The following is a 20459-nucleotide window of genomic DNA, read 5'->3' as shown; positions in this document are numbered from 1 at the left end:
AACGTACCTGAAATGTAAGTCTGATCTTGGACAAAGAGGCACTTTGTTTGTTAAGCCCTGCACTGGGACGTCATTTGTTATCTGTGCCCGCTATAAGCAGTATTACAATCAAATATACAATACTGATTGAGCAGTGGAACTGGTAACATATTAATTGCCCACAGTCTGCTGGATCCAACCTTCCAATATGAGGCGCTGCTTTTAGTGTTTTATAGCAAATATTGCTTATTTTGACCAGGAAAAATTAAGCACTGGGATAAAATACCAGTATCTGCATATGACTAAAATCTGCATGATTGCAGACAAATTGGTATATGTCCCTGTACCCCATATTATGAATGTGTGATTTAACATTTTTTTAATGTAAAACTAAACGGTGCAAATTTTCATATCCTTGTTGGTATTTTCTTTTGAATTTGTCTTTTTTTTTTTTAACTCCCAAGTTGTCCAGTCTTGCTCAGACTGTCTCCCCTATCTTTTCTTCCCCTATAGATCTGGAGTACATTTACTATTGTGTTTAGAGTTCTCTGTCCCTACCTTTCTTAATGAGAGCGACTAAATCTACCCGACTTGTCGTTATCTTGTTATACACTCACTGTAAGTTTACCCTTAACTTCAGTGAGATGTTAGGTGTGGGCTTTGTTTACGTTAACAAGGCCAATATAAACATACCTGTTCTATCATTGGTCCAGACGTTTGGGTTTAGCAGCTTCAGCCGTTATCAAAAATTATGTTGACTATGCTAGTTTGAGTTAACAATAACTGGATCTTCTGATTGATGCATCTGCCAGTGGATTCCTCACCTTGTGAATATCCCCTGCGTCCGCAACATTTGGAAATTCTATTGTAGCTTTGCGCCGACGTGGACGACGTCACAGAAGCACGGCATCGCGCGCGGCTCCGCTGACGTCACCAACTCCATAATAGGCCCACGTCGGCGTGATGACATCAGTTCCCTTTTTTCCGCGTCGTCGACGCTAACGGTTTTTCTAGGGATCCTCAGTAGCTTCCTGGTAACTCTGTTACTGTTGCTGTATTCTGATGCTTTCTTGTTTATTTGTTTCCTGCCGAGTTGTCCTCGAACAAGACTGGGTTCAAGCCGTGCGGAGAGTGCGGGAAGATGATGTCGATAACTGATCCGCCCGAGGACCGTGTATGGTGCCGGTCTTCTGACCATAATGTCTAAGGGTGTCCATGCTGCAAGAAAATGAACCCCAAGGTGTTGAGAGAGAGGCGGGAAGCTTCTTGTAGCGAAGATGAAAGGCAAGAAGACTTCGAAGTCACGTTCGAGGCGGTCGAGGTCGCGTTCGAGGTCCCGCTCGAGGTCGCCTTCGAGGTCGTCTTCGGGGCATGCTTCTTGATCCAAGAAGAAGCATAAGAAGAGGAATCATGGGTCTCAACGTCGTCCTGAGAAGGGCTCGGACACAAAGTCGAAGTCTCCAGGTAGAAGTCATCGGAAGGATCATGTCTCCTTCACCTGTTCCGGATCAGGAAGGTGAGACTTCGCCTGTTGACTACCCGGAGCATTGTTCGATGCCGGCATCGAATCTGTCTCCGGTGCCGTCCTGTTCTCCACCTCGGGAAGAGGAAGAGGCTCCTTTGCCAGAAGGGTCAGCGACTCCGGAGCAACAGCCAGTGGATTTGGCTGGCCCAGTGCTTGCACCTAGGCAGGAGCAGCCTGAGGGTCAATACCCTCCATTTCCAGGCCCAGGACAAGACCCTACGCATTATTTAAATGCTATGTATGGTGTCTTCCCTAGAGCCATGTACCCCTCTGGAGCACCGACTGGTCCCATGGGTCCGATGGCTTTTAACCTGGGCGTCCCTCAGGCATATGCACCGGCGCCGTTTATGCCGACGCCAACTCCGGCTTGGCATTTTCTGGCGCCGAGGTCGTAGACGCCGATTACATGCTCACCGGCTCCAGTCCGACCTCCTGCACTCCATACTGCTCCACCTGCTCTGAGTTCGACGCCAGCACCGGCTCCGTCGGAGTTGGTTGTGGCTCCGTCGACGCCGACCCCGATAATGAGGTCTAGAAGGGAGGCCCAAAGGCTTTTGGAGGAGCGTAGATATAGAGCGCAGGAGATTGAAGAAGGTGAGCTGCAGGACTCAGATGACTTCTTTGAAGAACTTAAGGAAGCTAGTGGTCTGGAATTGTCTAGAGAGTGGGACATTTCCTAAAATCCTGATGTCCCTTCGAAGGAGGTTGCGCCATATCACATGGTGATCAGAAAGCCAGATGAACTTTTGAATCTCGAACTGCCCTCTGCGGAGTTTAAGTCAAACATTTTGACGGAAGTGCTCCATTCTCCCTCTTCAGTGGTGGAGCCTATGCTGCCTTTTAATGAGGCAATTACAGAGCCGATCTTGGAAGTATGGAAAAAGCCATTTTCAACTCCTGCTGTTTCAAGGGCTGTTGCTAGGAGATATAGGGTGGCTCCTGGAGATCCTGACTTTCTCTCAACTCATCCGTCTCCAGAGAGCTTAGTTGTGCAGGCAGCTTGTTCCAAGACATCAACTGGAGCTTTTCTGCAGGTACAAGCTGATAAGGAATCCAAAAAGTTGGACCAATCAGCTAAGAAAGTATTCTTTTCAGCTAGCATGGCTCTCAAGTCCACAAACGCCACGCGCCTTTTAGGACGTTATATGCACGCTTTGATGGACTCTGCAAAACAGTTGATACCAAAGATACCCGAAGAGGACAGGCAGTACTTCAATGAGGTTCTTGCGGACACTCAGGCTGCTGCTCGCAAAGTCACCCAGAGTGGTTTAGATAGGGCTGACTCTGTGGCAAGGGTCATAGGATCTTTGGTTGCCACCAGGAGGGCTGCTTGGTTGAAGTCTTCTGAGTTTTCTCCTGATGTACAAGCTACTTTAATAGACCTTCCTTTTGATGGTTCCGGCCTATTTGGGAAGAAGGCGGATTCTGCCTTGGAGAGGTTCAAGGACAGTAGGGCGACGGCTAGGTCTATGGGCCTCCAGACCAGAGGTACATTGAGTAAGAGATACAGAGGATTTGGGAGATCTTCCTTTCACTCTTTCAAGCAGCCACTTCAGCAGCAGCAGAATTCTCTGTACAAGTCGTACAGGGGTAGAAACAGAGGCCGCCCAAGAGGTCGTCAGGCTTCCTCCTCCTCCTCCTCCTCCTCCTCTTCCTTTTCCTACCCCCCTCCATCCACAGCAAAGCAGCCCTAGATCCGCCATTCCGGATCATGCTGGTCCTGTATGGGGTCGGCTTACTCATTTTCTACGGGATAGGGAATCGGTCACTGATAGAAATGGGATTTCTTGTTGACTAAGGCTTGCGCCAAACCCAGGCAGAAACCACCACTCTAGTCAGGGCAAGGGAGTTGCACGCCAAGATAACCCCTGCTCACCCCCTTGGTAGCTTGGGACGAGCAGTCAGGCTTATCCCGGAGGCAATGTGTAAAGCTTTTGCGCAACACACACACAGCAGCAACACACTAGGTACACCACAAAAAGGAACTCCACACAAGGTTATATATAACAATAGCCTTTGTATTACCATAAACACATTGGATCATAATCACACAATTACACTGTGCCAACTGGCACTGAGCAGTATTTACAGGGGATTATATACACAGGACAGTGCCACCTGGGCCACTGTCAGAAATCGTATTTAGTAGGAATAGCCCTTAGTAGAAATAGCACTTAGTAGAACCTGGAATAATTGTAGCACAAAATAACAATTGTAGGACACAACCAGTAACCACTGGTTAAAGGTAGGAACACACTACGCAATACTAACCACCTTAGGCATAGATCACGCAGGGAAACATAAACTAACTAGTCTAAACTAGACTAGGCAAAACCACCTCCTAATCATAAAAATACAGTTAGAGGTAGGAAACAAGCATAAAGGCAAATCACATTACGCAGAAATACACATTAGGCCTAACCATGTACCCTATGCGTGGGCACAACACATTGAAACTGTCCCCCAGGCCAAACTGGCATCTCAGTGGCTCAAACGCCCTTTGTTCAACAATGTCAGGGCTGCCAGCTGCCAATGTAGCAGGACGCAGGGTACCACCTAAACGTTGCAGCTGCCCACTAAGTGCTGCACAGCTGTGGAACTGAGCCTGGGCACCAGCATGCCTACTGGCCCTCCTCTGTGGCTCTCAAATAAACCCCCTGCGTTAAAACCACCAGATATGCCCCCAAACCACGTTAGAGCCATGGGGCTCTGAATCGCCAAGAAATGCACCAGTGGGTGTGGGAGCCACGTGGGCTCTGAAACAGAAATGCCCCCAAATCAGGTTGGAGCCACGGGGCTCTGAATCGACAAGATATGCCCCCAAATCAAAGTCCGCACCGACAGGAGGGGAGGGGCGGGCACCGGCAATGTGCCCTGACGCCCCCTCCACAACACTGAACCCAAGGGCCCCACTCACCGGCCTTATTGCGGCCGGCTCCTCTGCCGGCGCTGCTCCTTGGGCTGTGCGGCTTGAGGGAGCCCTCCTCAGCGGGGCTCCTCGGGCGTCCGTAGACTGTCTCCTCCAGCTCGGTCTCCTCGGTGGCTTCTCTTCCCGAGTCAGTGCGGCGGGGGCTGCAGGCGGGGCTGTTGGGCAGTGGGGCAGGCGCCGACTGTGTGCCTCAGCCCCCCCCCCCCCCCCCCGACACCGGTGGCTGCAGCTTCTTCGTGGAGCTTCAGAGGCTCTAAGTGGCTAGGCGGCAGGCAATCTTCTTCCGGGCACAGGAGCGCGGGGTGGGCTCCCGTCCGCTTCCTGTTTTTGCTTGCCTGCACTTCCGGGTCGCCGCAGGCAGAGCGGCGGCCCTCTTCACTCGCGTCGGCTGTAGTACGGGATAGGCTCCCGATTAAAGGAAAAAAAAAAACACGGTCCCTCGCGGGGTGGGCACCCGCTAGGGCAATCACAATGGCACAAAGCCCCTGGCGGGGTGGGCACCCACTAGGGGTATTTAAAGCGCTCTTTATTCAGCGTAGGCACCCGCGAGGCACTTTGATGCAGGGTGGGCACCTGCGTAGGACGACCGTTACTGCGTGGTAGGCACCCGCTAGGAGTGACAGAAAATCTGCACATAGTCCCTGGCGGGATGGGCACCCGCTAGGGATTTCAAAATCTGCAATTATGCGGGGTCGGCACCCGCGCCGGATTCGGCAAATGCGGGGAATCCCTACCCTTGGAATCCCCTGCCCACGAGGTGCAGAAACAAAGCGCTTCTTTTAGCAGGGGTGGAGGGCAAAGGCTGGATCCAGGGGCCAGCTCACAGGGCCCTCCAGCAGAGAGGCAGTCCCCAGTGGCGGTCCTCCTGGCGCCCAGCAGCAGCAGGCCCCCCTCAAGTTAGGGCACAGAGAAAACAACTTGCATGGGGTCACAGCCCCTTTTTATACACATTTCCTTTGTCTGGAGGGTGCAGTGTAGGGGGGAAAACCAGACGCAGCTAGTTCTGGAGCACTTGTGCTCGGCCCCTCTCCCCATTCAGAGGACAGGCTTGGGACATCAGTCGCACCACAAGGGGCGGAGCCAGCATTCTGTAGGGAAGGCCCAGCCCTATTCAGGTCCCAGGTGCACTCCTCCCTCCCATCAACATGCAGATCTCTCCATTCACCACCGGGGCAGACCCATCCTGACTCCTGGAGCCAGGCACACTAGCCAGCTCCAGCCAATCACAAGCCAGACAGTCAATTCACATTTACTACACAGACATGCCAACTTCTAGAAGTGGCACTTCTACACTAGACACCATTAAATCTGCCCACTCCATCGCGCAGCATTTAATCTCACTAGTTTGCACATACCAAACTCTCCCCTGCACTCCCCACACATCAGGAACTACCATGGACACACACATTCCCCATGCATTCCTATGGGAGGCAGGGTAATCTCACAACATGCACTCAGAGTGCACACGCACTTTACACTGGGACACAGTGTTAAAGTGCGCAGAAGCCAAAAACAACTAACACCAGGTCACATACAAAAGCAAAAAGTTTAGGGGTGAACCTGCCAAAAGGGCCAAGCCCAACAATCACATCGGACCTTTGGGTTCTCAATCTCGTAGAGAATGGGTATGCTCTTCCCTTTTGAAAATTTCCCCCAAATGACCCTCCTTGCCAAGGGTTTTGCACAGAGGACCACCTTCTCCTCCTACAGGAGGAAGTCCTGGCGTTACTGAGAAAAGGTGCGATAGAGATGGTTCCGGAGCAGGAAAGGGGTCATGGATGCTACTCCCGGTATTTCCTGATACCCAAGAAGGATGGCAGACTTCATCCAATTCGGGACCTCAGGGTCTTGAATCTCTTTCTGAAACAGGAGAAGTTCAAGATGCTCACCCTTGCGCATGTTCTTCTAGCGCTCTTGGTAGAAGATTGGATGGTGTCGATCGACTTGCAGGATGCGTATTTTCATATTCCCATCCTGAAGTCGCACAGGAAGTATCTCCGTTTTACGGTGGGATCGCAGCATTTCCAGTTTGCTATCCTTCCATTTGGTCTTACTACTGCACCTCGAGTGTTCACCAAGGTGATGGCTGTGGTGGCAGCACATCTCAGAAGGTCAGGGATACCAGTACTCCCTTATCTGGACGATTGGCTGATCAAATCAGAATCTCCGGAGAAGGTGCTCCATTATCTGCAAGTCACAACTCAGTTGTTGTACAGATTGGGCTTGTTGATAAATGTACCCAAATCTCACCTGGTGCCCTCCCAGCGCAACCTGTTCATTGGTGCGGTACTGGATACCAATGTGGGTCGGGCATTCCCTCCTCCACAAAGGATTCATGACATACAGGAAATTATTCCCTTATTTTACAATGGAGCAGTCCTGAAGGTCCTACGTCTGCTCGGTCTGATGACTTCCTGCATTCTGTTGGTCAACCATGCACGCTGGCATATGAGGGCACTCCAGTGGTGCCTCCGCAGACAGTGGTATCAACACAACGGAGATCTCAGGGAGTCGGTGAGGATCTCCAGAGAAGCGGCGGCGGATCTATCTTGGTGGAGCGTGGAGGGCAATCTGTCTCAGGGAAAGCCCTTTCATCTGCCTCCATCGGTGGTCACAGTGATAACGGATGCATCCACCCTAGGGTGGGGTGCTCATCTGGGGGATCTGGAGATCAAGGGTCTGTGGTGTCCAAAGGAAAGGTTGATTCACATAAACCTTCTAGAGTTGCGGGCAATACGTTTGGCGCTCAAGGCATTCCTCCCTTCCCTTCGCGGTCAGTCGGTGCAAGTCCTGACGGACAATACGACTGCGATGTGGTATGTCAACAAGCAGGGAGGCGTGGGATTGCATTGCCTTTGCAGAGAGGCTCTGCGTCTCTGGTCCTGGTTCAGGACCATCAGATCTGCTTGACAAATCATCTGGCCGGAGTTCTAAACGTGCGTGCAGTCAGTCTCAGTCGGCAGTTCTCAGCCGACCACGAGTGAAGGCTACATCCAGAGGTGGTTTGACACGTCTTACGGACGTGGGAAACTCCTCAGGTGGACCTGTTCGCCACTCACGAGAACGCTCACTGCCCGTCATTCTGCAGTCTCCAGTATCTGTTGCAGGGGGCCTATGGGGACGCGTTTCAGTTGAATTGGAGCTCTCAACTCCTTATACCCTTGATTCCTCGGTTTTTGAAGATTCGCCAAGACCGGGCCCAAGTTATATTGATCGCCCCGGATTGGACAAGAAGGGTGTGGTACACAGATCTTATCCACCTCTCCTCGTGACTGCCGCTCCGTCTCCCTCTCAGGGCAGACCTCCTCTCTCAGATGGAGGAGCGGGGTCTACACCCCCACCTCCAGACCTTACACTTTCATGCCTGGAGAATGAACGGGGAGAATTGTTTTTCTCTCCCACATGACGTGGTGGATGTTATTTTATCAGCCAGGCTTCATTCTACCAAGTGTATCTATTCTTGATACTCAACGGCAGGGAAGCTGCGAGGCGGGAGGAAATGGACAGAACTGTGCGAGAAAAGACTCAATGGAGTCTCCCGAAACCACAAAGGCAAAAATGTAGGAGGATGCGCTCTCGTGCCTCAGGTACACCCTACCGAGCACGCACAGCGGCCGGAAGTAGGAGGGGGAGGTCGGAGTCACCGGGAGCCTCCGGTGCGACGGATCCGCTACTACAAGGTGCACACAAACAGGTCTGTTCGGAGGGAGACGGTGAGGATGAGGCCGAACCTAGAGACTCGGAAGCGGAGAACGATGTAAGAGACACTTGTCGGAGCTCCGTACACCCATTAGTGGCGGTGATACGGGACATGGAGCAAGATACCTCGGACAAATGTGGTGGGTCAGACACGGCCACACAAGACTCCCACTCTTGAAAGATGCTGAAGTAGACTGGTTCAGACGTCGGCCGGAGCACACGTTGGCACGCAAGTGGTCACTATCCCCTGTTTTTTGTTTTTCTTTACCACAATCTTCCTATTTTTGTTTGGGAAGTTGTTTGCAGTTTAAAATTCCATTCAAGTTTCAATATAACTAAATAGGGGGCGGGTGTGGGCGGGCGACAGACCGACTCCTACTGAAAGCTCGGTCCTCAGAGGGGATGAGTCTGGATGGGGAAGGAGGTGGGGAGGGGGGAGGATCGCTGGGGGGAACAGTTACACGAGTTGGGGGGGCGGGGGGTAAGACAGCCACAATCGGAGGGATTGCAGTACAGACGCCGGCGTCCAGCACAGACTCGAACAGAACATGAATACCGCACCACAACATGGCAGGTACATTGACGACACCACTACAAGATGGTAGGGGGATATCGATCCTCTCATGGAATGTAAATGGCCTGGGTTCAAGGATAAAGAGGGGCCTAGTACATGCGTATATTAAGAGAGTGGCGCCGGATTTGGCCCGCCTGCAGGAGACACACCTTAGGGGCGAAAAATGTAACTTCATAGCTAGAGGGAGGTATGCGGTCCTAGCCCACGCGGGATACACCCAAGACTCCAGAGGAACTGTTATTCTGGTGAATAAAGCCTTCCCCTTCAAAATAACACGTACATGGAGCGATCCACAAGGGACATATGTGGGGGTACAGGGAGTATGGAGGGGACAAAGATGCACAATCCTCTCAGTCTACGCCCCACCGAAATTGCAGGCACGCACATACAAGGCGATAGCTATAATCCTCATGAACACTGCAGACACACTACAAATAGTGGGAGGCGACTTTAATGACGTTATGTCGGAGGAACTGGACCGCACGGGGCCAACACGCAGGGGGGGGGGGCGGAGACGACACTTTCACGACACATGACCAATCTGGGTCTCACAGACGTGTGGAGATGGTGACACCCCACGCTTAAGGATTACTCCTTTTACTCTGGGGCACATAGTGTTCTCCAGACTGGACTATATTTTCGTGGCCAGGCAATATCTCACCGCGGGCGATGAGGCGGGGTATAAGGCACGGGGCATCTCGGGCCACTCTCCATTATAGGCTAAGGTGGGGGCAAACAGAGGTAGGACAGGCTCAGAATGGCGACTGGCAGCTTGGGATCTCCAGAAGCCAGAAATTATAAGAGGACTCAGGGCAGATGTCAAAGTGTACATTGCAGAAAATGAAGGCTCGGTTGCCTCTGGAGTGACCTTTTGGGAGGCCATGAAAACGGTTCTGAGAGACAGGGCGCAGAGTCGGCTGAGGGAGGACCGTAGGAAACAGCAGGCAGTGATAGTGGGACTGGAGGCCGAAATTCTACATCTAGAAGGAGAATACCAGACACGTACAGATGACGGTAATTTGCGGCTTCTGCTGGACAAGCAACGGGAGTATAGAGACATAGCCTCGAATGAGGCGCGGACGCAGTCGCTAGCCACCCTGCATCGGCTCTATGACGTGGGCGACAAATCAGGCAAGCTCCTAGCGTGGCTAAGTAGGAAGGAGAGGGCAGCCAGATGGGTGGAACAGATTAGACTGACAGATGGCGTCATGGTGTGTACCGAACAAGAGATAGCTGATTCCTTTGCGTCGCATTATGCAGGATTTTATGCTGCGAGAGACCTCTGGACGGTTGAGGTCGCACTGCACTATATGGAGGGAATTGATCTGCCTGCTCTAGCCTCAGAATCCAGCGCGGCGTTGGAAACAGATATCTCACTAGACGAGATCTCCGAGGCCATAAATAAGCTCAAAACAGGGAAAACGCCGGGTCACAATGGATTCCCCGCGGAATTTTTTAAACGTAAAGCAGACCTGCTGGTGCGACACCTGAAGGCCCTCTATACTGAATCATATCAGGAGGGACGTCTCCCACCCGACCTCGCTCTGGCCACCATAGTACCGATCCACAAACAGGGCAAGCCCCCTGAAGACTGTGCTTCATACCGCCCCATTTCCCTCCTCAACATTGAGGTGAAGATCCTGACTACCATATTGGCGACGCGCCTGAAGTCGGTGATCCCAGATCTCATTCACGCAGACCAGTCAGGTTTCCTTCCAGACAGAGCAACTAAACAAAATTTGAGACGCACACACAATTGGTTGCAGGAAGTCAGAGACAGAAGGGAACCCCACTGGTTTCTGTCCCTGGACGCAGAAAAAGCGTTCGATGCGGTACATTGGCCGTTCCTTTTGGCAACACTGCAGCGGTTCGGTCTTGGCCCAAAATTCCAGGGATGGATAGAGTTAATGTATGCAGCTCCGACAGCGCGGGTTCGTGTCAATGGCAGACTGTCCAAAGAATTTCGGGTCTCCAGGGGCACGCGACAGGGATGCCCATTGTCCCCCTTACTGTTCACGCTCACAATCGAGGTGCTAGCCGCCAAGATTAGACAAAATCCCGAAATACACGGCTTCTCTGGGGAAACAGCCGGGGTAACACAGGAAAAAATATCGTTGTATGCAGACGACGTGCTGCTATACATAACGAACCCAGAGGTTTCGATCCCGGAGTTATTTGGGGAACTGGAGGGCTTTGGCGCAAGAGCGGGACATACTATCAACTGGAACAAATCTATCCTCTATGACCCACGTGGCTTGGATAGGTGAGGGAACCTACCTGACCAACTGCTCACCACTGCTGAGGGGTTTCAATACCTGGGAGTATATATTACATTAGACAAGGCGCTCTCATTTCACAGAAATGTGGAGCGAGTCATGACTGAGGCGGTAGAGGACATGAACAGATGGAGACAACTGCCGCTCACCCTGTTAGGAAGGGCCGCAATGTACAAAATGATTACCCTCCCTAAGTTCCTCTATGCCCTCCAAAACGAATATTACCCGCTCCCAGCCGACACGCTATCCAAAGTCCATGCAGACCTACGTTCCTTTCTATGGCTGGGGAAACAACCGCGTATAGCACTTCAGACGCTCCAACGACACCAATATAGTGGTGGGATTTCCCTGCCTAATCTGGAAGCATACTACTTGGCGGAGCACCTGACGCCAATCAATGAGTGGATCCATGCCCCGGCCGACCACCCGACCTATACACTGGAACGGCAGAAGCTGTCACCTCATAGTGTATACCACTATCTATACGGGGGTAAGACGCGAAGATCGCTTCTACCGGCAACACTGCTCACACTTCGGGCCTGGACACGAGCGACAAAACGTATGGGATGGGATAAGAGGCCGACTAGACAGACGCCGTTATGGCAATGCCATTGGCTGACGGAATTTAAAAGGCTGAAAGGTTTCCAAAGATGGGATGATATAGGTATTTCACATATTGGCGATGTCTTATATAGGGGGGAACTGAAGTCGTTCGACAGGTTACAACTGGAATACGGACTGCACCGATCACAACTCTTCAAACATACACAATTGGCCCATGCATGGAGAGCCCAAAACATCATCCCCACAGAGCTGCCTGAATACGCGCCACTGGAGGGCAGGCTCCTGCAGGAACAGATAACACATCAGGCGGTCTCACTCACATACAAGACACTCACTAACAATATGCTAGGGGACTTAACGAAACTTAGAGGGGTTTGGGAGGCGGAGGTAGGCGAGATGGAGGACTTGGATTGGGAGATGGTCTTGATGCACCCTAGAGAGGTGGCCATAAAGTCACGGTTGAGGCTCATCCAGATGAACGTGCTACACAGGACTTACTTTGATAGAGTACGTCTCCTCAAAACCGGGAAAATAACAGACCCCCGGTGTCTCAGATGTCTACAACACCCAGGTGACTTTTACCACACAATATGGTCATGCGACACTATACGCACATACTGGACACACATTTTCGCGGAGTTGGGGGAGGTCCTGGGGATAGAATTGGAGTGCGAACCGAAATTGGCGTTGTTGGGCATGACTAACGAAATAGATCTACCACGCAACCACCTTATATTTCTAGTCCTGGCGCTAGTGGTGGCCAAGAGGGACATCGCCAAACATTGGGGAGCCGCGGAGCCACCAGACATAGAGGAATGGAGAAGGGGCCTAGATCTGTACATGGCGGCAGAAAGGGTGACATATAAGGCGAGGGGGTGCCCCAAAAAGTTTCAGAGGGTCTGGGCAAAATGGAGACAATACCATGGTTTAGAGGGAGGGCAATGAGGTATACTAGGTCGGTCGTGGTAGGCCTACAACGGCAGTGGGCTTGATTTCACAACGGCAAGGACATGAATGGGGAGGTGGGCAACATCTAGAAGTCATCTTAAAAGCAAAGTCGGAAAAGGTTCTGTTTCTTGGGGGGGGAAGTGCGGGGACAGGGGGGGGGTGGTAGAGGGTGAAAATGTGGCTGTGGGGAAGTTACACCGAGGACTATGCGGCAAAAGGAAATGAGGTGGAAACGAACTTGTTGAGGGTGTGTTATGCAGTTACACTGAACATAGTTGAGGGGGGGGGGGAGGGTATTACATGAAAAATGCAGGGTATCGACTCGACATTGATGACACGCACTGTTGCGGGCTATATAATGTTTGATTGACTGATTACAGCTGCGCCGCCCGGCCTCCGGGTTGTGGGCTGATGGGCCGTGCCTATAACTAACGCCTAGATCTGTGCACAATTGTTGGTTTGACAATGCAGCCCACGGGCGAAGGAAATGTGTGTGTACCTGCAACAAAAATAAAGTTTAAAAAAAAAAAGTGTATCTATTCTTATAGGTGGTCTAAGTTTGTCTTTTGGTGTGGGGAGAAGCCCATTGACCCTTTGAAGGCTCGCTTGTCCAACATTCTTCAGTTTGCACTCTCTTTGGCACAGCAAGGATTTGCTGTGGCGACAGTGAAGGGTTATCTTTCAGTCTTGTCAGCATTTCTTTTTCTGCCGGACCAGCCGTCCTTATTTAAGTCACCTATTATTGTAAGGTTCTTAAAAGGCCTTACGAATACATTTCCTCCCACTCCTTTTATTGTGCCTCAATGGGACTTGAATCTTGTCCTTACTTAATGGGTTCACCTTTCGAGCCCTTGCATAGGTGTCCCTTGAGGTTGTTATCTTTTAAAACGGTCTTTCTGATTGCCATTACCTCGGCAAGGAGGGTAAATGAGCTTCAAGCTCTAAGTTCAAAACCCCCGTTCTTGACCATTCATGCTGAAAGAATGGTACTTAGGACCAGGGCTGCTTTTCTGCCTAAGGTGGTAACTCCCTTCCATCTGGGACAGTCCATTACCCTCCCTACCTTCAATCCTCCCCTCACCCTTCCAAGGAGGAGGAGCAGCTTCACTGGTTGGACCCAAAGAGGGCGGTGAGCTTCTACCTTGACAGAACCAGAGGGTTCAGAATTGATGACCAGCTCTTCGTGGGTTTCGTTGGAGCCAGAAGAGGCAAAGCGGTGCACAAGCGCACGCTGTCAAGATGGATTGTCTTGTGTATCAAGATTTGCTACTCTATGGCCGGTAAGGAACCTCCAGAAGGTTTGAGGGCGCACTCCACTAGAGCAAAGTCTACCACATCTGCTTTGTCTAGAGGTGTTCCTGTAGAGGACATTTGTAGAGCGGCAATTTGGGCTTTCCTCCACACCTTTGCGAAGCATTACTGCTTAGATTCCGAGGTGAGGAGGGATGGTCATTTTGCGCACTCAGTCCTCCAGGACTTCTTGGTATAGAAGGGTGGACACCCTCCTCCGGGAGTGGGGACTGCTGTGGGAATCTATTCACAAGGTGAGGAATCCACTGGCAGATGTATCCATCAGAAGAACAAGTTATTTACCTTCAGTAATGCTTTTTCTGGTCGATACAGTATCTGCCTGTGGATTGCTCACATGCCCACCCACCTCCCCGTTGTCCACTCTTCTATACCTACGATAATGTAATATTTTTATGTATATATGTTACTTTCAAAGGAAGTGTTTTGCTACATTGTTTTCACACTGTGTGTATCACCTTGATTATATTGTACTGGGTACACTGTGTGTATATCTACTGTTGTTGGTCGGTCCGTGTGCCTCGAAGGCACGGAAAAAAGGACAGAACTGATGTCATCACGCCGACACGGGCCTATTATGGAGTCATGGCGTCAGCGGAGCCACGCGCGATGCCGTGCTTCTGTGACGTCGGCGCGAAGCTATAGAAGAATTTCCGAATGTTGCTGACGCAGGAGATATTCACAAGGTGAGGAATCCACAGGCAGATACTGTATCCACCAGAAAAAGCGTTACCGAAGGTAAGTAACTTGTTCATTACTGACACAAACTGGACTTAATCTGGTGATTTTAGTGGTAGAGGAAGGATCATAGAGATTATGGGTTCCTGCGGGGTAGGTCAAGGAATATCTCGGTGTTAGGTTATCACATATCATTATACTCTCAATATAGAACTAAACATCCATGACTGTACAGTGTGTTAAGTATATTATAACTGTAAACATTGACTTGTAATAAATCTACATTCAAACAGTAGTGATCTGCTTTGATGCATTCTGAATATGCAATTTATTATTACACATAATTAACCATGTCTTTAGAGGCTTAATCTTACCTTTCGATTGCTTCTGTTTGTCGTTCTCAAGACATTTGCTCATTTTTTTCCTATTTGTCACAACTAGATGGCTGTTGAAAAAGTGCAAGGCATCAGTAGGTTGGAGCAACTGTGTGAGGAGTTTTTAGAAGAAGAAAGAGTGCAAGAACTGAAACAGGAGAAAAAGCGCCAAAAAAGAAAGAACCGAAGGAAAAATAAGTGTGTGTGCGAGATTCCAGGTCCATTGCAGGCAGAAGAGGAAAATCTCCACAATCCTGAGAAGGTAAGATAGTTTCTGTCCACAGTTTCTTCATTCAATAAATTCTTTACACTTATTTTGAAGTCTTTATTCTATTTAGCTGCATTGTCACCTTGCTGTTACTTTTGAGCTCAATGAATACATTAAGGTTAAAAGCTTGACAAATTTAAAGATTCTAACTAGATACAAATAAGGATCCTCCATCCAGTACTTACAATTACGAATTACTCCGTGGCAGATTCTTAAGGAAATGCTATCTGAGCAGTTAGATTTTTTTTTTATTGTTGACTGGGTACTATCATCCATTGATAATTATTGTGAAGGCATTTGATAATTTTTGAGTACTTGGCATATTCTCCGATTAGATTTTAATCTCAGTTTTCAGTGTAAATATTTTAGATTTTACACCCTAGTCATTGGAAGAACGATGAGTTGTTTTAGGAGAGAGATTTCCTTTGCACATGCAGTTCTATTGACTGCTATTTGTGTACAAAGGATCCTTAAAACCTATTGTCATGATGAAAAAAACATTTGGTGTGAGACATATTTTCAAGTCTTCATTGTATTGTCTTTAATCTTGCCTTCATCATATGTGCACATTTCCTGTACATTCATAGACAGACGTTAAATGTCAAGCTCTCTCATCCAAGGGAGCATGGTGTTTACTTTTCTTTCTCCAATTTCCTAGTGAGAGAATTTGCATGACAGTCCTGCTGAGCATTCATGTAACAGGAGAGGGTTTAGGATGTTTTTTTCCAAATACACAACAACAACAAAATGTTTCACGATATATCAGGAGTACCATCGAAGCACACTTTTTTGTATTTCTTTTTTTTTTTTTGAAAACCTTTATTGAAAATTATAAGCAAACAAATACGGGCCTACAACCCAGGGGCCGGCCACAACAACATTTAAAGCACAGTAGCAAGCAGTGAGGCGACTCAGCAACTTAATAAGACTAGCGCGATTATTACGAGGTACACTATAAACACGTGCGTTGCCGAGAAGTAGGATAAATGAAGGTTTAATTTTAAAAGTTTTTAAGCGTGTCCAAAACAACAAAAAGCAAGAAGGATCAGAGTCCAAACGATACATCCAGGACAAAGGTGGGCTACGGTCATCAGAAAAAGCATCAAACATTATCCACAAGACATCCGGCTGGGGTCAGATAAATCAGGATATATAACGAACACACAGTACAATACACCCCAGCCACTACCCATATCCCCCAATCCACCCCAGGACTCCAAGAAACAGGGAAAGAAAAGAATAAAAAAAAAAAAGGAAAGAAAAATTAAGGCCCATAGGAACAGAAACGAACAAAGAAAAACCCCCCCACACACCCCCCACCCAACACACATGCAGAGGCTACGGCCTACCCCCCCCCTAGCAGTGCGTCTGTCGCCCCAAAAGAGTACCCGAAATGCAGAAGAAAGAAAAGAAAGAAAAAGAATCACAGAAGACTGGAGGAGGGCCAGAGAAAATTCAAAACAATCAGCACTTTTAGCCGCGGCCACCCATCCCCGGACCCCACCTCAGTACCTAACCAAGCTTTACCTCCAGCAATTGTCCATCACAGCCCCAGCAATACACACAGCAGGTCTCAACAAAAAAGGAGGAACAGTCTCAGCCCTGTCCCCTTCGATCCAGCATGACGGCGGAGTCCAAGTCTAAAACAGCTAGCGTAGGTGGAAAAGGCGACTGTAAAATCCACTGCAGAAGTCGAGGCACTCGAAATGGGCCACACCGGCTGGGAATTCGGTCACAAACAGCAATAAAAGCCACTGCCGCTTGCCCGAAGATAGTACAGTGGGAAGCAAAACAAGTCCAAAGTCCAACTGCCGCAGCAGGCCGAGGCAAAGGCATCGAATCCAGGATGAAGCCAAGAGGCACGCCATCAGAGAACAAAGGAAGTGGAAAACATGGCGTACGAAGCAGACGCGCCGGCCATCGAGAAAGGTCAGTACCGCCAGACCCCTTCAGACCCACTTCGGAGCGGACAGCAGCAGAAACTGTGGCCTGAGCAGCTATCACCCCCACGGGCTCCAGGGTAGACGAACCACCGTGAACAGAGTAAGGTTGTGGCGCAGCGTGCAGCATAGAAGGGCAATGACGGCCAGCCGGTGAAATCGCATCAAGCCGGTCCCCCAATCCTCGGGCAGTGTGATGAAAGGCAACCACAAGACCCTCCAAAGCATTTAAGACATCACGAGGCCTCAGCAGTGTAACCGCAACGGAGGAGACAGCCTCGTCCCCCGCCCAGGGCGAACGGCAGCAGAGCAGTTCTGAAAGCAAGCCGCCATTCACCATCCTCGACGTACAACACTGCTGCAAAGGATCAGCGGGGCCCCGCCGGGACACATACATGAGGACAGCCGATCCTAAAGCCGCTTCAACTGTGGCAACGCCGGCGAACAAGTAGCCCTCGAAATGAGCAGAGGACTCCGCTGGTAGGCGCTGGGTGCCCAATGCAGAAAATGGCGTCTGCTATGGGGGAAGAGCAACAATGAAGCAGATCCGTCACAGCCAAGCTGGGGAAGGATACAAAGAGAGAGCGCCGGTACAATGTTTCCAGGAACATAGGAGCGCCGAGCAAGGGGAAGCGCTGCGGCGATGAACCCAGCGCAGCAATGTAACCCCAGCTGACCGGTTCCTCCTCCGCCACGGCGGCCGCTGTTGTTGTGGCCGTGTCCCGCCGCACCCCACAGGCTACGGCCCGGCTGCGATCCCTCAAAGGGCCGGAAAGAGAACAGGGACGCCGCACCACCGGCAGCGCTCGGACTGCGCCGGGAAGCAAAACAACGGGATCAGGAGCACTTCCCGAGTTAACTTGTTGCGTGAAGGCACAGGATATGCGGCAGGATTATAAAGAAAGGCACGAGGGTCGGCGGAGCCGAGAGACTAGGCGGCCATCTCGGCTGCAGGCTAGGCTCCTCCTCCACTTTTTTGTATTTCTGAAGTGTAGTGGAAACAAATATTTGAATACCATCAAAACATATCGTTCATTAGGTGGTGATATTTGGACACGTCGTTTGTGTGCAGTATTTCCATGCAAATGTAATTATCATTTCAATTCAAAATGAATTGTCCAATGGGCAGTGCACTACCACACCATGCATACTCCACATTACGTCACTCCACTCACCCCACACCACTCTATTCAATGACAAATTACTCCACTCTAATACGAGGCACTCCATGCCCCTCCACTCTAAGACCAGCAACTCCACGCCATATCAGTCTATGCCACTCACGTCTTCTCCACTTCACGCCCCTCCACTCACCCCACTCCACTATTGTGAAATCCAATCCATCCCCTCCACTTTAATCTATCCCTCTCCACTGTAGCCCAATCTACCTCACCCCACTTCGCTACAATTTACCCCTATCTACCCCACTCCAATCTACCCCACTTTAATCCACCCCATCCACACTCATTCTAATTTACCCAGTCCACTCCACTACAATACAATCTACCCCATTGTACCCCGATTTAACCCACTTTACTCCAACCCAGTCAACCATGCCCCACACCAGTCTACCGCACTCCACTCAGATATACCCATTCTGCCCCCATCTAAACCAGTCTACCCCACTTCACTCCTATCCACTTAAGTGTGTCCCACTCCAGTCTACCCAATGCAATGTACCCCCTCTTCTCCAATGTACCCCCTCTTCTCCAATGTACCCCCTCTTCTCCAATCTACCCCATCTTCTCCAATCTACCCCAATCTACCCCCTCTTCTCCAATCTACCCCCTCTTCTCCAATCTACCCCCTCTTCTCCAATCTACCCCCTCTTCTCCAATCTACCCCCTCTTCTCCAATCTACCCCCTCTTCTCCAATCTACCCCCTCTTCTCCAATCTACCCCCTCTTCTCCAATCTACCCCCCTCTTCTCCAATCTACCCCCCTCTTCTCCAATCTACCCCCCTCTTCTCCAATCTACCCCCTCTTCTCCATTCTACCCCCTCTTCTGTAGTAGGGGATCTCTGTGTATAGTCATAATCTAGTGAATAGTCCCGCTCATGTGCATGGACCCCGGCAATCAAAAATAATCTCTTAAGCTGTCATAAAACTGCAGAAATGCAAAGACACTTAAGAGATAATTTAAAGACAAATAATGCAGCCTATATCCACAGGCTACACTGTCCAGTACTTCAACTAGAAATTCCAGCAAAAAAACACACACACAGCACAGTCTGCCCAGTTTCTCCATAAAGAAACCAGTAAAAGCCTCTGGAATGATAGAGAGGAAGGCATGGACAGACAAGCCCCATAGGCTGCCCATTATGTGGCTTAAATAGGATACTGTGCCTTTAAGAGAACCTTCCAGAACTTTCTCCCAGTATCCCAGAATGCATAGCAAGTCCCACTTACTTTCAGTTCTTTTTTCCGGCTCCTGCTAACAGGACCCTGGTGCATTGAGCTCTCCCTTTTTCAAAGGGTTTATTGGATTTGTGCACTTTTTTGACTTAAAAGTGTTTTCTGTTGTTAATACTTGGTGTTTTTCTTCATCCCTGGGTGTTTGTTCAGGCTTTTAGGGATCTAAAATGCCTGCTCTGTTTGACAAGTGCCCTGCATGTGGAAGGAAGAAGGCCAAGTCGGACTCACACGACGTCTGCATTCTCTGCCTCCCTGAAGAACATGTTCCTGAAGGCTGTGATATTTGTCAGACCTTTTCAACTAGGACCCTCAGGGAAAGGTTGAAGATTAGGCTCCAAGGCCTCGAGGAGAGACGTATGCAGGCTGCAGGTGGGTCTGGGCAGGCTGGGAAGGCTCCCTCTGCCCCTGCTGAGCCCTCTGGGGGGCTCCCCAGAGGCAGGAAGACCAGCAAACGCTCCCGGTCTCCGTTGACGTCGATTGCATCGACAACGACGTCGAGAGGGATGACGATGGTGTGTTCCCCATCTCCCCGGGGCTTCGGGTCGAGACAGCGTGGGAAGTCGACGTCGAAGGGCCTGGGCAGGCCGCCGACGGCGTCATCGTCGTCGACGTCGAGCCGTCGACGTCGGAGGACCAGTAGGCATCGGCGCTCGCCGCCGAGGCGACACCGCCGTTCGCCGTCGAGTGGACGTTCGGCGTCGAGGGGAGCCTCGACGTCGAGGACTGTGAGGAAACGGTCTGCAAAGGACAGTCGACGCTCGTCGTCGAGAGCTGACCGCTCGTCGTCGAGGTGGCGGCACTCGGCGTCGAAGAAGAAACACTTGACGTCGAGGAGACGGTGTTCGACGCCTGAGTCACGGGGTCGACGTTCGACGCCGGATAAATGTAGCTCGACGTCGAGGAGGAAGAGATCGGCATCTGGGAGCCGTTCTGCCTCCTCAAAACGGCGCAGAAGGACTTCTAGCGCCAGAAGTCAGGCGGG

At 50.5% G+C, this 20459-nt stretch overlaps 1 protein-coding gene across 5 annotated transcripts in view; it reads left to right on the top strand.

Moving 5' to 3' along the window:
* The window catches only part of GGNBP2 (gametogenetin binding protein 2), a 668014-nt gene that overhangs the window by 434811 nt on the left and 212744 nt on the right, over nt 1-20459 (top strand). For all 5 annotated transcript variants that reach the window (XM_078679788.1, XM_078679790.1, XM_078679791.1 and 2 more), the window contains one exon: nt 14922-15116. In XM_078679788.1, coding sequence (XP_078535914.1) covers nt 14922-15116 — 195 coding nt within the window. The remainder of the gene's footprint in view (nt 1-14921; nt 15117-20459) is intronic.

The sequence above is a fragment of the Lissotriton helveticus genome, chromosome 3_1 (genome assembly GCF_964261635.1).
Source record: "Lissotriton helveticus chromosome 3_1, aLisHel1.1, whole genome shotgun sequence".
NCBI classification, from domain to species: domain Eukaryota; kingdom Metazoa; phylum Chordata; class Amphibia; order Caudata; family Salamandridae; genus Lissotriton; species Lissotriton helveticus.
The sequence above is the reverse complement of the archived record's forward strand: the minus strand, read 5'-3'. Positions and strand labels throughout refer to the sequence as shown.